The sequence below is a fragment of the Epinephelus fuscoguttatus genome, linkage group LG16 (assembly GCF_011397635.1).
Source record: "Epinephelus fuscoguttatus linkage group LG16, E.fuscoguttatus.final_Chr_v1".
Classification (NCBI taxonomy): domain Eukaryota; kingdom Metazoa; phylum Chordata; class Actinopteri; order Perciformes; family Serranidae; genus Epinephelus; species Epinephelus fuscoguttatus.
Window position 1 is genome coordinate 37819552 of NC_064767.1, and position 12969 is coordinate 37832520.

Consider the following 12969-nt stretch of genomic DNA (forward strand, 5'->3'; position numbering starts at 1 on the left):
AGTACGTCATTTCAACTACCTGTACCATCAAGGCTTTTGCTATAGCCATGAGCTAAACTCTTCACTCAAAGTGCTAGACTCCTGTACAAATGTATGAAAGAAGTCAGGCTTTATAAGGTCTCTAAGATTTGACTTAAATTCCACCTGATCTCCAGGAGTGCATTTGATCCTTTACTGTTTTACCACTGGTGTAGTCAGGTGCTATTTGACTTGAATCACAGGGTGACATTATGAGGAGCCAAGATGACACAGACAAGGTATTTAATAAATTAACATAATACAAGTGATCAAAACTTTTTACATAACTAAAAAAAAACAACGCCAAGGTCCTTTCATTGCAGGCACTGCCTGTATGTGATACAGAGAAGACCATCACATCCAGTCTCAGCTGCACCAGCCAGCAGTGTGTTACAAATTAGAAATGTGGCAGATTATTGACGTGAAACCCTTCTGCTGAGACAGTGATGGTTAACAAGAGATCCTCCTGAGGGGGCATCCTCCTGAGGGGGCATCCTCCTGAGGGGGCATCCTTCTGAGGGGGCATCCTCTGCAGCTCTGTCACTTCAACAGGTGTCTCAGCTGGTCCTGCAGGTTTTTAGAGTGCTCCACACTGGAAGAAGGAAAAGGAGTCAGTGCATGTTATCGGTTTGTGTTATGACTGACTGTTGAGACAGTGATGTCAGCTGTTTCTACTGAAACATAAACACAGCGTAGTATTTAGACTTACTTCTTCTGGATGGCCTCCTGCCTAAGGGACAGACAGACACTCTTTAATATTAACTTCCAATCTGAGCAAAAGTGACACACTGAGTTTTAATGTTTGTTCTCCAAGACAGCAGGTTGATACTCACTGGTATTGTAGATGTGTGGTGATAATGGACATTTTTCTCAGACTCTGGGAAACAGATGATAATGATGTTGTATTGTGCCACATTGTAGATCATACAAACAAGAGCAGATAAAGTTACCACTCCATTTAGTTGTCTCAAGCATGAATTAGGAGGCCTATATGACAAAATTTAATTTCTTTGTTGTGATGCTGTTTGAGAGATGTTCATTTAACTTGTTTTTGGTACTGTTGTCCTTCTCAACACTGAATAGTATATTCAATATTTTGTCCTCCTGTGGCATATTATACGATTAGAGGTACACCGGTCAGCCAAAATATTAAACCACTGACAGGTGAAGTGAAAAACTTTGATTATTTTCATTCCAATGCATTGTTCTGCTGGGAAATCTTTGGTTCTGGCATTCATGTGGATACCACCTGACATGTTCACCCAACTCAAACACCGTTGCTGACCAAGTACCCCCCCACACACACACACACGGCAACAGTACTCCCCAATGGCAGTAGCCCCCCAGCAGGATAATGCACCATGCCACACTGCAAACATCGTTCAGGAATGGCCCAAAGAATGTGACAGACCTCAAAGTGTCAACCTGGCTTCCAAATTCCCCAGATCCCAATCTGAATGAGCATCTGTGGCACGTGCCATTAACCCATCTCACAACCCAGTGGCCTAAATGGATCTGCCGCTAATGCACTGCTGCCAGACACCGCAGGACACTCCCAGAGGTCCTGTGTCCACGCCTTCAATGGTATATTAGTGGGTGGAACATGTCAGGTGGTATCCACATGAATGCCAGAACCAAAAGTTTCCCAGCAGAACAATTCATTGGAACAAAATAATCAAAGTTATTCACTTCAGCTGTCAGTGGTTTATTGTTCTGGCTGATCAGTGTATACTGTGATACTTACATCCTCAGAGTGCAGGATGGCGTCCTCCTGAATGACCATATTTCTTGCTGCTTGACCAAGAAGCTGGCAGAGACATTAGCAACAATATGGCATTTAGGGCTGCAACTGATTATTTCATTACCAATTAATCTGCCAATGATTTTCTCCTCATATTATCAGTAAACAATAAAACAGTACCCATCTTGATTCCCTTAAAGTGGACCACGCCTAAATTAAAAACATGTTATTTCCACCGCCGAGAAAAGTTCTATCAGTGTTTGTGAACATAAAAGCCAGAGACAAGGTAGTCTTTCTAAAATAGTTTTGTTTCATTGCGAATCTTTCGTCTGAACTGGGCTTAATGCGTCGTTCACCAGTTACTGTCTCCAGAACAGCTCCAGACCTTATGCTCTAAAGCCCTATTCGGACGGGATTAGTTTTACATAGGTACGTGGGGTAAAGTAATAATTACCAGAGATTTTAGTCCCGTCCGAATATGCCATGTCAGTAATCATTACCGCACGATGTCAGTAAAGATTACCGCGACTTTTACCTTCTGTAAAAGGGTCCCGGACAATTACCTCAGGTAATACTAATCCCATGCGAACAGACCAGCAGTAAATATGTGTGTTAGGGCTGTCAAAAAAAAAGTGAAGTTAGAAATATATTCGAATATATTTATTTTTTATAAGTTCAAACCTATATTTGATAATTTGAATATCATTAATAATTAATTTATGCTATCAATAATGTTGTATATCATGGCGAATCCCATTCGGGCGAAGATGGCTCGTGCACAAGCCGGGCCAGAGAGGGACGCAGTGACGGAGGGAGAGGTGCCGATGGAGGAGCCCGCTGCACCAACACCGCCCACTGCGCTGTCCGCGATGTGTGACCTATTCGGGGAGACATACAGGGAGAGTGCTGCACCTGCTGCCTCCCTGCCTACCCTTTTTGAAGAAGAGATGAAATGTTACCAGAATGAGACACCACTACGAGCCAACCAGGATCCACTATTGTGATGGAAAACTAAAGTATCAAACATTGCTGTGGCCTCGTGCCTACGACCGAATCACAGCCGTGACGATATACAGTACAACATCACTCCCTCCTGTGTGATATTGCTTTTATACAACAGTTCAACAACAGCTTAAACAGCAATGCTGAGTAAGGAAATGTTAACAAAAGGTGATGAAATAAATTATTTAAGTATGTTATGGAGCTCCGCGAAAAAAACAGTTCCCCCAGTCTGTTGCCAGGCAACGCAGCACACACGCCAGGAACTCACAAGTTAGCCTACTTAGTATTTACATTGATCTGCAGCTGTGTAACTTCGGCCAGTTCGGCTGATGAAACGCTGGCAAACCTGGATGTTGGCATGGTTTCAGCTGATTCAGCTTCCACTCTCCCTCATCCTCATCAGTACCTCATCAGATGATCATTGATAATTCCTGACTGTGTTCGCTTCATTTTTGCTCCTCTCCAGTTTGTCGAGGTCGGCTGATGTTACACAAACACACCTGGAGGTCTGCACAGAAGAGTCCTGGCTTTCCTTTTCCTCGTCCTCTCATGACGACCACTCATAATTTAATTCAAATGTAATTTTGGAGAAAATATCCATCTTCTTGGTGTAACTATAGTGTCAGTTTGCGTCAATGTAGCGAGTGTGACAGTTGGTTAATTAACGGTTGATTTATATTTATAACACCTGTGAGCGGAGTGATTTTACTGTTACAAGTCCCAGTGATGCACTCTACATCAGCACTCACGGAATGCCTCTCGTCCAATCAAATTACTCGGTCGGAACTAACCGTTGTATAATAATATTTTTGAGTTTTCTCAGACCACAGGAACAACAGACATGAATATTGAAAATGGGCGCAGCTCTCCTTTAATATCTCAGAAAAGAATGAAGCTGCAAATTCTCAAAACTGCAAAGCTGGAACCAGGGAATCTAACGATGATTCATGATTAATAAACTCATGATTAATAAATTCATGATTAACAAAGCAGTTTCTGTCAAAGACTACTCATTTGATTGACAACTTGATTGCGCTCCAATGGTCAATTGCAACAAAAACTGTAACACGACAGCTTCTGTCTATGAAGCAGCAATGTTCATGATAACGTTACGAAGGTGTTGTTTTCCATTAATAAAATTACGCCAGTTAACGTACATTTTAATGCCTTTGCTAAGTATTATGTTCCTTTATCGAGGAAGCTTCCTGCTACCCTGTATAAGCAGCAGCAAGCCAGCTAAAATAAAAACTACATGTCTATTTTCACAATAAAATCCCTTCTGGTGGAGTCAAGTGTTGAGTATACTAGCAAAGCTTTTATTTTGAATTTAAAATGACTTTTTCCGTTTGTTCTCTACGTATTCGCGTTAGTTAACTGGTTAGTAGTGCGAGTAACGTCACGCCTATTCTGATAAAGCTGGTAGCGACAAGTAATAAGTAAGTCGTTTCATTTACCTCCTGACTGCGGGATCCCTTCAGCACTTGGCGAGTCAGGGCGATCACATCCCCGCTACATGAGCCCACTTTATCGGACAACAATCCTTTGACAGACTGGCCAAACCGCGGCTGGCTTTCAGTTGACGCCATTTTCTGTTTTGTTTAGCGATGGTGTGCGGGAAGAGTCAAAATACATAGCAACGCGTCCACGAGAACGATGTTAAGACTTTTTCTGACTTCGTAATTCTTCATCCCGCAAAGCCAAAACAAATGAGCCTACTGTGCTTTGTGTTTTATTATCACATGACTCTATCATAAAAGGCCATTCTAGAAGATCACAGTTTGACTCATTGTAGAAATACCACAGACAAACACTGCACTATAGTAGAAGCACTAAGTGTAAATACCACAGTATAGCAAATAGGTACTGCAGTACAAGTAGTCAACTAAATACCCTAGTTTAACAAATATAAGATAACAAGTAGTCAGTAAAGTAAAAATGGCCCCTGTGCAAAAAATACTGTACTAGCCAAGTAGTCAATAAAGTATCGACACCACTGTAACAAATACTGCAATATATGTAAAGTCGTGTAGTCAGTCTTTTTCTTGAAGTACAAATACAGCATAAATATCATTAAAAACTCTTTTAATCTTAAAGTGAGGTACTTTAAATTGCTCCTTTCACAGTGTTGCATTATTGTGTATCATATTTTTGTATATCATATTACTGCATTGTATGTAAGCAGCTGTTTTGGGTGGAGCTCATTTAGATACTGTACAGTGGTTGAATCATGTTTACCACTGTATTGTATTTTAATTCCTTTGAATTTCAATTTCATTTATAAAGCCCAGTATCACAAATCACAATTTGCCTCAGAGGGCTTTACAGCATATGACATCCCTCTATCCTCACAGCGGATAAGGAAATACTCCCCCCAAAACCCTTTATCGAGGATTAAAAATGGTAGAAACCTCAGGAAGAGCAACTGAGGAGGGATCCCTCTTCCAGGACGGACAGACGTGCAATAGATGTTGTACAGAACAGATCAACATAATAAATTTACAGTAATCACTATGACAAAATGACACATACATTTTAACCAATCATGTGTTTTGTGTGTAAATTGTTCATGAACAAAGTAAGCACTAACACAGCTGTCAGATAAATGGAGTTGGGGGGATGTTAAGTTGCAGAATACTGAATACCGTATGTAAAGTACAAATACCTTAGAACTATGCTTCAGTACAGAAATATACTTGGTTACCTTCCACCACTACTGACTGCACTTTTATAGTGTATGTGATACGTGGACATGTGTCATCATGGTCTCACTGATTCAGTGAATCAGGTGTCATGTTATCTTGTTGAAATTGTCCCGGCCTAAAATATTTAGAGTCAAGGATGTGGCATTGAAGGAGTTGTATAAAAGCATGTCCCTGCAGCAGCTCAGGGCCTACCTCCAGAGCTCCTCTCTGTGATGCTTTGCCTTCCCTCTGTCAGGACCCTCCTCTGTGGATATGACTTGGTTTCTGTGTCTGTGTGTGTTTTTGGCCGTGGGCCTGGCTTTGTTAGCATTGCAGTTGAAGCTCAGGATGTCCACACATGGCCCCCAGGAGCCCCCCCACCTCCCAGCGTTACCCGTTATCGGCAGTCTGCTGAGTCTGCGGAGCCCACACCCTCCTCATGTGCTTTTCAAAAATCTGCAGGAAAAGTATGGACAGACGTACTCTCTGATGATGGGCTCCCACTGTGTCATCGTCGTCAACCAGCACCCACATGCCAAAGAGGTCCTGCTTAAGAAGGGAAAGATATTTGCAGGAAGGCCCAGATCTGTGGGTATACCTCTTCGTCAGTCTTCCTCTTTGCAGCATCAGCAGTCATTTATGTTTTCTTCCATTTTCATTCCATCCTGTGTGTGATGAAGGTAACCACAGATGTTCTGACCAGAGATGGGAAAGACATCGCATTTGGAGACTACAGTGCTACCTGGAGATTCCACAGGAAAATAGTCCATGGAGCTCTGTGCATGTTTGGAGAGGGCTCTGCCTCCATCCAGAAGATCAGTGAGTACAGTTCACTCTATACTCCAACATGATTCTTTTTATTTAACACGAGGCTTATAAACTGTACCCACCTGACACCAGGCAATTGTGGCTTAGGAGTCAGTCAGTTTCTCAGTACTGTCTGACTTTTTGTCTCTTCTTCTCAGCTCTAAGCCCCTTGGTTCCTATTGAAGACATAAATCAGTATGTTGCATACAGAAAATGTCAGTTGGCACGCACCCAGTTTGGAGAAGCAGGCTGGAGACCGACATGGAAGCTGAGCAATGTACTGCTGTGGATGGGGCAGCAGCAAAATGTAATTTAGCCACCTAAAAAAGTCGTAAAAAAAAAAAATCAATATGAGTTTATGTGTACGCTATATTATAGTAGTGTATGTGGTGTATTTTCACAGCTTTACCATGCTGTCAGACAGTGATTTGCAGCCTTTATACAGTATCTCTCTTTTAAAAGCCAGACTGCATTGAGAAAAACAGTAGTTATCATTGCTGAACATAGTAGATGCTGGTCTACCGCTGCCTTGATCAGTTATTTTGTTTGTGTTATTGTGTGATTTTGGTGTTTAAAGTGTTTAGTTTGGAAGTCACACAATAACACAAACTAACTAACTGATCGAAGCAGCAGTAGACCAGCGACCACTGTTTTCAACGAGATAACATTACTGTTTTTCTCAAAGGAGTCTGGTGGCTTTGACAAGAGACACATACATTTAACAGCTTTCCTGTCGTAACAGGCTGTCTGATGGAAAGGTAAAGCAGTGAAAATTTTCTCAATATAGCGCACACTTTATCTGATATAGATTTTTTTAGGTGGGTCTTAAAGGGCTAAAAGATGTTCTGTTGTTGACCCCTCTACAGCAGTAGCTACATTCTTCTCCAAACTGGGGATGTGCTGACCGACATCTACTGTATGTAATACACTGACTATAAAAAAGTAAACCACACAACCCAGCTTCAAAAATTCAAAGCTATTCCTTTAATGTTACACATAAAAAATCATATTTGTACTATTTTCAGCAGTGGATTAATCCACATTTGGTGCTCTGGTTAGTATTTGTGGCAGCAGGATGTTGTATGTGGGACTGAGTCAAAATAATTCAGTGTGTTTGTGTTCATGGTAATGAAGGAACATGTCACCCAGTGCAATTGTGGGGCTCCCTGATGTGTTTTTAAAAACAATGGAAGTCTATGGCACAGAGGAAGAAGACATATCAGGTTATAAGCATTGCAAACATGTCAGTAAGTGAAGACAATCTGTTGCCTGTGTTTTGTTAAGTCTATGCAGAGGCACAGTCTCTGTGCTCCATCCTGTCTGAGACAGCAGCTGCTGGACTGGCCCTGGATCTGTCCCCTGAGCTGACTCGCTCTGTCACCAACGTCATCTGTTCGCTCTGCTTCAACTCCTCCTACCATAGAGGAGACAAAGAGTTTGAGGCCATGCTGCGCTACAGTCAGGGAATTGTGGACACTGTGGCAAAGGACAGCCTGGTGGACATCTTCCCCTGGTTACAGGTAGACACCATGGACACAACACTAGAGCAGAATATGAAAGTGGCACAAATAGCCTACAGTCATCAACAAGAAGGCACAGGAGCACACAGGATATATACAGTACAAGAACACAATTAAAGGTGCATCATGACTACTCATCATCATCACTGTGTTTAATTAGTACTCTTATACTTAATTATTATCGAAGTTTGCAGTGTGCCAATAAAAGCAATCACTAGCTGCTGTCTTAATAGTATAAGACCACATTTCCCATGAATACCATAAAGCCTGGTATACACTGTGCAACTGTGGGCTGTCCCAAATTAAAGATGACCAATGTGAAATAAATGTGGCAATATCTTTGGTTGTGGCTCTAAAATGGTGGTCCTACATCACACAGTGAGAGAGGGTCAAGGATGGCCGTTTTCAAGGTCTGCGATCCCAGACAACCTGGGATAAAATTCTGACAGTGTCAGAAATTTAGGATGAGTATCACTATGGGACTTCTGTTATGACCTACGTCTAAGCATGAAATGACGCACTGATCAGCATGACAATGCTAAATGCTAGTAGATGCTAATAAATACACTGACATGCCAGGTTGGAATCATTTCCTCAGTCACGACCAAGTCCACATTCTCCTTCTCCTCCTCATCTTCAGACTTTTGTTCTTGCTTACTGGAGGAGGTACATCGTAACTTGCGATTCAGTAGGCGCTGTCATCATATAGTCTGCATACACCGAACTTGATGTCCTACCCGAGTTTATTAGATCCATGTTGCACAGTATAGCTGCACTAAACTTATTGCTTGCTAAAATCTCACAGTCATGTAACTTCTGTGCTAAAGGAACAGACCTCTCTAAGCTAGAACTTGGCTTTGAAAATAAAATTTTGCTTTGAAAAGGAAACATTGTCACCGAAAACAGTTCCACTGAAAAATAAAACACAGGCATTAAAACTGATTTTTTTTTCTTCTAATTTTGATATTTTTGGCATTGTGATGTGGTTTCATTTTTTTTCCCCCTCATGTCATTCTTTTTCAGGGACATTGTGTGACATTTTCGGTTGTTTATTGGCAAAAATCGATGTATTCATAAATATGTCATCATTGGTGTACTATTTCCTCCACCAATAATCTGACTTATTCTCGTAAAAGGAGAATTTCAGATTTGTTTGTACATTTTGCGGGTAAATCATTTGGGGGGTTCCATAACGTTTCTTGAGAATACATCCGCTAGCAAGGGACATACAGCCCTGCCGATGGCGTTTTCGTTGAGAGCCAGGCCAGCACTGTGTGACTGAGAAGCCAAAGGAGAGGAGCAGAGGCGCTTTGCTACTACCCCAGCACTACTGCAGCATAACAAAGTCTCACTCTTTGAGCAAAATGCTGGATCATGCATATGCAGCATCACGGGAGACGGAATCCTCGTTGCCAAGGAAGTGCAAAAGGCAATCATAAAAGCAACGTGACTGGCGATTTCAAAAAATGAGGATCAACAGCAAGAGGTGATTGCATTATCTTTCTCTGTCAGCAGCTCTCTCCACCTGGGAAAGGTGGACTAGTCAAAATGACGTTGTAGATATCTGTAACTGAATTACAACTAGTCAAAATGACGTTGTAGATATCTACAACTTCATTTTCACTAGTCAAAATGACGTTGTAGATATCTACAACGTCATTTTCACTAGTCAAAATGACGTTGTAGATATCCGCAACTGAATTACAACTAGTCAAAATAGCGTTGTAGATATCTACAACTGAATTATGACTAGTCAAAATGACGTTGTAGATATCTCAAACTGGAATTATAGATAGTCATAATGTAATTGTAGATATCTATAATGACAAATCCCATACACATGAATGGCAAAAATAGTTTGAATCTTACTAGTCAAAACTGAATTACAGATATCTGCAACTGTAGTTTTGACTAGTCTGAATGACATTATAGATATCTACGACGCCATTTTGACTAGTCATAATTCGAATTCAGGATATCTACAACGTCATTCTGACTATCTGAAACTCATTTTAAGATATCTAGAAAGGACCATGTAGATATCTTCAATTGATGATAATTAAAGATATCTTGAACTTGAATTATGACTAGTCAAAATTAAATTGTAGATATCTCAAACTGGAATTACAGATATCCACAATTCAGTTGCAGATATCCGCAATAACAATTGCAGATATCCGCAACTACATTGGAGATATCTATAATGACAAACCCCATACACATGAATGGCAAAAATAGTTTGAATCTTACCAGTCAAAACTGAATTACAGATATCTGTAACTGTAGTTTTGACTAGGCAAAATCTAATTACAGATATCGTGAATAAGAGTTTTGACTAGGTAAAATTATGTTGCAGATATCAGTAATGAATATCCAGTCTAGTGATTAAATGTTAAAACGGCTTGCCATAGACACAAGTGACTTTTCTCTTTTTTTTAACAACTTTTTTAAGTAAAATTGCTTAACATAGCATCTATGAATTGATGAATTGTCCATTTATTTTACCTTTATTTAATCATACAAGTCAACTTTGTTTTTCGTTGTTTGTTTCTGACCACCAAGCGACGTTCAAACCATCAATAAAAGAAGCTGCGCTCAGTGGGCGCTCCTTCTATATTAATAGGTCGGGCCTTTCAAACTACAAATATTTCACCATTCAATGTGAGAAATCAATGCTAACATTCAAAAATAGTTGACTGTTACCCTATTTCGTGTGTAAGTGTGCACAATGAAGAGACAAAAGTCAGTTTGACAAACTTTATTTTCAAATTTCCACAAATAATATCTGATGGCCAGTCCGCTTCTCCTGGCAGCGTGCAAGAGACAGAAAAGACAATGAGCACGTAACTTCAAGAAACAAATCCCAACTTCACCACTATATTATTTTTTAGCATTTCAGCTGTCTTTTAGCCATATTGAAGGCTCTGGGTCCGTCACTCTGCTTAATTTAGTGTTGTAACGGCCTGACCTCTGCGGTCCTCTTCGCTCACCCACACTTGAGCATCCATCCAGGCCGCATAGGTCAGGCCCGGCGGGACCATAGGTGAGTGGATCCCAAGTCTCGAGCCCTGACCTCGCCACTCACCAGTGACCTCTTCTAAAGGTCACAGAATAAACAACATAGCTATTTTCTGCCAATTTATTCCAGTTAGCTTACCTGAAACCTACTGCGTTGAGATGCTGTGTCCTGCGAGCTCAGTTCCACACAAAGACCGTGACAATACTATCCAGCAAAACATGTCACTTCCGTCATGCCAGGGGCACTTCTGGCAAGCCATAGGCTTGTGTCACGTCAGGGGCTTCTGCTCCGGAGCTGCAGCTGGATGCTACTCGGATGACATGGTTACATGAGCGTTTTCATAGCTTTTTGGTACACAGCAGCTACTGTTGTTGCAATACGCGTTTGAAACAGTGAGACGCTAGAGTGCACTATCCGTTTGAATGCAATATATGATTTCAATGTTAGATGGGAGAAATTCCTACACAGCGTGGCTTTCAGGGTTGTTGTTGGGTTTTTTTTCACTTTTTTTTCTTAAACTTATTCCACTCTTTTTGGGTGGGTAGGAGGTGCTTGAAGGGAGTGGCAAAAACTTTCATATAATCTGAATACTAAGGACAGCATGTCTCTTCAGCACCTACAGTTCTCCAAGAGTGACATGAGAAACATCTTAAGATTGTCAATGAAAAACACACCAGAGTGCAAAAAATACTTTAATGCCTGTGATTTATGTTGCAGTGGAACTTTTTTCACTGCCAGAGTTTCCTACTTTAAAGCCAAATTTTATTTTTGATGCCAAAACTTGCAGTCACGTTCTAGCTCCACACTCATCATGCTGTTGTGGGCTTGTGGGCACATGATTGTGTAAAATGAGTCTTGTTTGTTTACGGCAGTTATACTGATTCAATTGCAGTCTTTATTGTTTGATGGTAAAAAATATTGAACCGAAGCAAAAGGGGATATTTAAACCTAATGGGACCATTCAACTCTAGATTCAAAGGACTGAGGAAACAAAAGAAGAGAATAAGAATAACAAGATATTGTTTATAGAGATTCTATTGGTCATATTTCTATGAAAATGTTTACAGAACATATATGTATGTATATATATATATATATATATATATATATATATATATATATATGTGTGTGTATACACACACAGATATTATACTGTACATAATATAGCACACTGTATATATGATGTCTGTCTCTTTTTCACAGATTTTTCCTAATGCAGATCTGCATCTTCTAAAGCAGTGTGTTTCAATCAGAGACCAACTTCTACAAAAGAAATATGACGAACACAAGGTACAGTTGGCCTCCTGCTAATAATATGCAAGTGATGTCACTTGTCAGGTAAAGATGGGTAAGATGTAAGAGTTGTTGGGACCTGACCTCGTAACATGTCTCCAAGTATCAAATTGGATATTAAAAATAATTAATAGTGACAAATTACAAATTATCTGTGGTCCAGTGAGTCCAAACAGAGTTATATAGTTCCTGGAAATTAATATGTAACATGTATGTCAATAATAATTGGGAAAACAGAGACAGTGGCATGCTTTCAATTAATTCAGATGAGTTGGTAGTGTGTGCTTCTTTTACTTAACTTAGATCAAAGCTTTCGCAAAGTTTAAGTCAGTGCAGAACAGGTCAGCTGAATATACTAATATATATAACTTGTCTTTCTGTGTGTTCTAAGTTACAGACAAGCATATAGCTCAACAAACATGAAGGATAAGGTTTTCAACAAGAAGTTTGTGATTAAGGTTGATTAAGGTTAAGGGTTTTTTTTAATTCTATTTTATTTATTTTTTGCCAAGGGGAGTCCTCTGGAAATCAACAACTGATTCTGACCTTTTCCCAGCAAGTTTGTAACTGCTATTTTATATCATTACCTTGCTCCTTTCTTTAAAAATTCCATAAACAGGTGGATGCTGTATCAGACCATTGTTCTCTGTGCAGTTAGTATCTAACTCCAATGATGTAACTTTATCCATTTTAAAGGGATAGTTTGGATTTTTTGCAGTAGTGTTGTATGGGGTACTTATCCATAGTCAGTGCATTACAAATAGAGATTTGACATTAGATAACATCAACATACATATTACCCATCAATCATGACTGCTTCTCTGACAAAAAAAACAAACAAAAATGTAAGAAATTAATCATATAATTGAATAGTTTTTATGGTATATT

General features: G+C 40.0%; 2 protein-coding genes across 2 annotated transcripts in view; one reads left to right on the forward strand and one right to left on the reverse strand.

Annotated features, from left to right (window-relative positions):
- Positions 1-226: 226 nt before the first annotated feature.
- Positions 227-5245, reverse strand: borcs7 (BLOC-1 related complex subunit 7). The gene is made up of 5 exons (XM_049601295.1): positions 4216-5245; positions 1763-1825; positions 852-895; positions 728-748; positions 227-610 (listed from the first exon to the last, which is right to left on the reverse strand). The coding sequence occupies exons 1-5, from the start codon at positions 4345-4347 to the stop codon at positions 559-561; spliced, it is 312 nt and encodes a 103-aa protein (XP_049457252.1). The 5' UTR covers positions 4348-5245; the 3' UTR covers positions 227-558.
- A 392-nt stretch (positions 5246-5637) lies between these two features.
- LOC125904031 (steroid 17-alpha-hydroxylase/17,20 lyase) overlaps positions 5638-12969 on the forward strand; it is a 47292-nt gene continuing 39960 nt past the window's right edge. Inside the window, exons 1-4 of the mRNA XM_049601297.1 lie at positions 5638-6030; positions 6123-6261; positions 7534-7769; positions 11992-12078. Of these exons, the coding sequence (XP_049457254.1) occupies positions 5716-6030; positions 6123-6261; positions 7534-7769; positions 11992-12078 (777 nt within the window). The 5' untranslated portion in view covers positions 5638-5715. The remainder of the gene's footprint in view (positions 6031-6122; positions 6262-7533; positions 7770-11991; positions 12079-12969) is intronic.

Bases quoted from the DNA above. Each gene is read 5' to 3' on its own strand.
- borcs7 (XM_049601295.1), bottom strand. From the start codon at position 4,347: ATGGCGTCAACTGAAAGCCAGCCGCGGTTTGGCCAGTCTGTCAAAGGA. The intron at 749-851 runs GTGAGTATCAAC...TCTGTCCCTTAG, and splicing joins ACCACACATCTACAATACCA to GCAGGAGGCCATCCAGAAGA. The intron at 611-727 runs GTAAGTCTAAAT...TCCTTCTTCCAG, and splicing joins CAGGAGGCCATCCAGAAGAA to TGTGGAGCACTCTAAAAACC.